Source organism: Montipora foliosa, chromosome 10 (assembly GCF_036669935.1).
Source record: "Montipora foliosa isolate CH-2021 chromosome 10, ASM3666993v2, whole genome shotgun sequence".
Taxonomy (NCBI): Eukaryota; Metazoa; Cnidaria; class Anthozoa; order Scleractinia; family Acroporidae; genus Montipora; species Montipora foliosa.
The window spans coordinates 20,683,297-20,685,796 of record NC_090878.1 but is presented as its reverse complement, the minus strand read 5'-3'; the positions used below and the strand labels follow the sequence as shown (position 1 = coordinate 20,685,796).

General features: G+C 39.1%; 1 protein-coding gene across 1 annotated transcript in view; it reads right to left on the bottom strand.

Annotated features, from left to right (window-relative positions):
- The window catches only part of LOC137973274 (contactin-associated protein-like 2), a 3,274-nt gene extending 1,548 nt beyond the window's left edge, over nt 1-1,726 (bottom strand). Inside the window, exons 1-3 of the mRNA XM_068820053.1 lie at nt 1,334-1,726; nt 1,014-1,131; nt 1-109 (exon numbers count right to left, since the gene is read on the bottom strand). The exon at nt 1-109 is cut by the window's left edge and continues 1,548 nt beyond it. Of these exons, the coding sequence (XP_068676154.1) occupies nt 1-109; nt 1,014-1,131; nt 1,334-1,678 (572 nt within the window). The 5' untranslated portion in view covers nt 1,679-1,726. The remainder of the gene's footprint in view (nt 110-1,013; nt 1,132-1,333) is intronic.
- Nucleotides 1,727-2,500: the final 774 nt, after the last annotated feature.

The following is a 2,500-nucleotide window of genomic DNA, read 5'->3' as shown; positions in this document are numbered from 1 at the left end:
CAGTCAACAGTGAAAGTTGCCACGCCTCCTTCTCCATCAGGATCGATGACGTAAGAACCACTTGGAGCATTGGGATTCAACAACTTAATCTCGCTACAGCTTTTATTTTCTAGAACAAAACATTGAAATGTCCAAGTTAGGTTCTGTTTTCGCCGGCTGGCTCAGAAGTCCCGTTACCTGTGTCGACTTAAGCAAAATGATTTTTTGTTTATGCATTTTTAACCGTTTTGCACCTTTTTCCACTTTAAGTTTCTGCAACCTGCCCCTACTTCCTTATATACCCCTCTACTCTGCTAAGTTCCGTTTCTTTTAAGACTTCTCTCTAACAAGCGCCATTCTCACCTCTTATAAAATTATGAAAAGGGAAAACAAATAGTTTGAGGTTACTACAGCGTTGGAGCTGTAACCCCAAAGCTTCCCGCCCCGCCCCGACCCCCCGCTCCTCGAAAGTTGCTTTTTTATTGATAGGCTCTCTTACATTTATATTAAGTTTTCGAGCTTTTCTTATCTTTTTCTTATCTGTGTGTTGCCATCCAACACACACACCCAAGAACGGTCTTGAAACTGAAAGTTGCCTTCCTGGGGGCTTTATAGGTTCAGTCAAGAGATTATGAAGGTAAGAGAAGTAATCCCTCATATTGGCCCTATTCCCATCGTAATCCCTCTTAAGTTTTAGATCTCCTGCGAGATCCGTTATTCCCGTGAGGGTTAACTGATAGCCAATCATATGTCCCCATTTTTACCAATGTTGACAGCTGAGCGAATTCCCACGCAATGACTGGTAAATATGGAGACATATGATTGGCTATCAGTTAACCCTCGTGGGAATACCGGATCTCGCAGGAGGTCTAAAAATAACTTAAGAGGGATTACGATGGGAATAGGGCCAATATGAGGGATTACCTCTCTTACCTTCATACTCTCTTGGTTCAGTCTTTTACTGTTGCTGTATATATGAAAACTAAAAACTAAAATAAAAGAATAATAATAAAAAAGCACATGTTAACAGATACCACGATGTTCACAGTTTGTTCCAAAGAATCCCAGTTTACAGTGACAGCTATAGGAATTCAACTCATGTTCAGGAACACAGTCGGCACCGTTCTTGCAAGGATCGCTTTCACAAGGCGACTGAAAATATTAAACAAAGAGAACATTAGTCATAATATACAACTTTTTAGGACCTGTATTGTTAAGAAAGCAGACAAACTGTAGGCTTGATACAAAAATCGTACCCATTGGCTGTTACCGTCGATGCAAGGTTACATTAGCATAAAACGTTTTAGTCAAACTGAAGAGAGTGTAAATTTAAATAATTACGTTTTTCACTTACCCATAGGCTGTAATGATGGAAGGTAGCATTAGAGTGAAACTTTTTAGTTTCTCTGTACTTGTCAGTGGCCAACAACTCACACAGATAAAGACCTTTCGAGTCAGGATACGCCGCCATGTTGAACGAAAAACACTCTGGTTCAGAAACACAACGGAAAGTGCAATCAAACTGATATTCCACCCAGGCCGATGTTATTTTCTCTGCCCATAGGTAATGGAAGGGATTACGCTTAAAATCTCCAACGGAAAAGTCGCCTGCTGGATTTCGATAAAGAGCACTGTTTTCCATAGTGTACATCATCATTAATTGGGAGGACAGAAACAACAGTAATGGCCAGAGTTTCATGGTGCGGAGCTGCTGACAACAATGTGTCTTTTAAAAAGTGATACAGCCCTCCTTTAAAATATAAATGAAAATAGAAGCTGCGATGAGTGAATGAATAATTGATTGCACGGTCTGATTAGATGGTTGGTTCAGTGACTATGGGGCGTTTTTAGTGTCAAAATTCAAACATGCATTCGGCACGTGCAAAACGTCTATTGACTATTGTCGTCTATTAAATAAAATAAATAAATAAAAATTATTTATTTTATTTTTATTTTATTTTATTTATTTAACTCAAAATTTCCATTTAGCTGATGCACACCTTCAATTCAATGATTCAAACATTCAATTCAGCAATTCAATTCAATAGACCTTTTTACCGATACGGCGGCCATTTTGGTTTCTATTGTTTCGAATAGCTATTATGGGATGCCCAGGGGGCAAATACACATTAATTTGCCCCGTGAGCATCATATAATGTCTTTCGATACAATAGAAATCAAAATGGCCGCCGTATCTGCCAAAAGGTCTATTAGGCCTAAGGTTAGCTTTTATGAAGGGCTGGTATATTTTGCAGGTTGCAGGTTGCAGGTTGAAAATTACCGTGACTGTTACATGAATAGCTAACCTTAGGCCTAAAAACGTTTCTTTAGGCCTCCTTAGGCCTAAAAACGTTTCTTTTAGGCTTAATTAGGTCTAAGGTTAGCTATTCATGTAACAGCCACAGCTAGCCACGGTAAATTTCAACCTGCAACCTGCAAAATACACCTGCCGTTTAATGAATGTTTAGGAGTCTTCTGTTTTGGTAAAACAATAACCTGTGACTTGTGAAGCGAAGCAAAT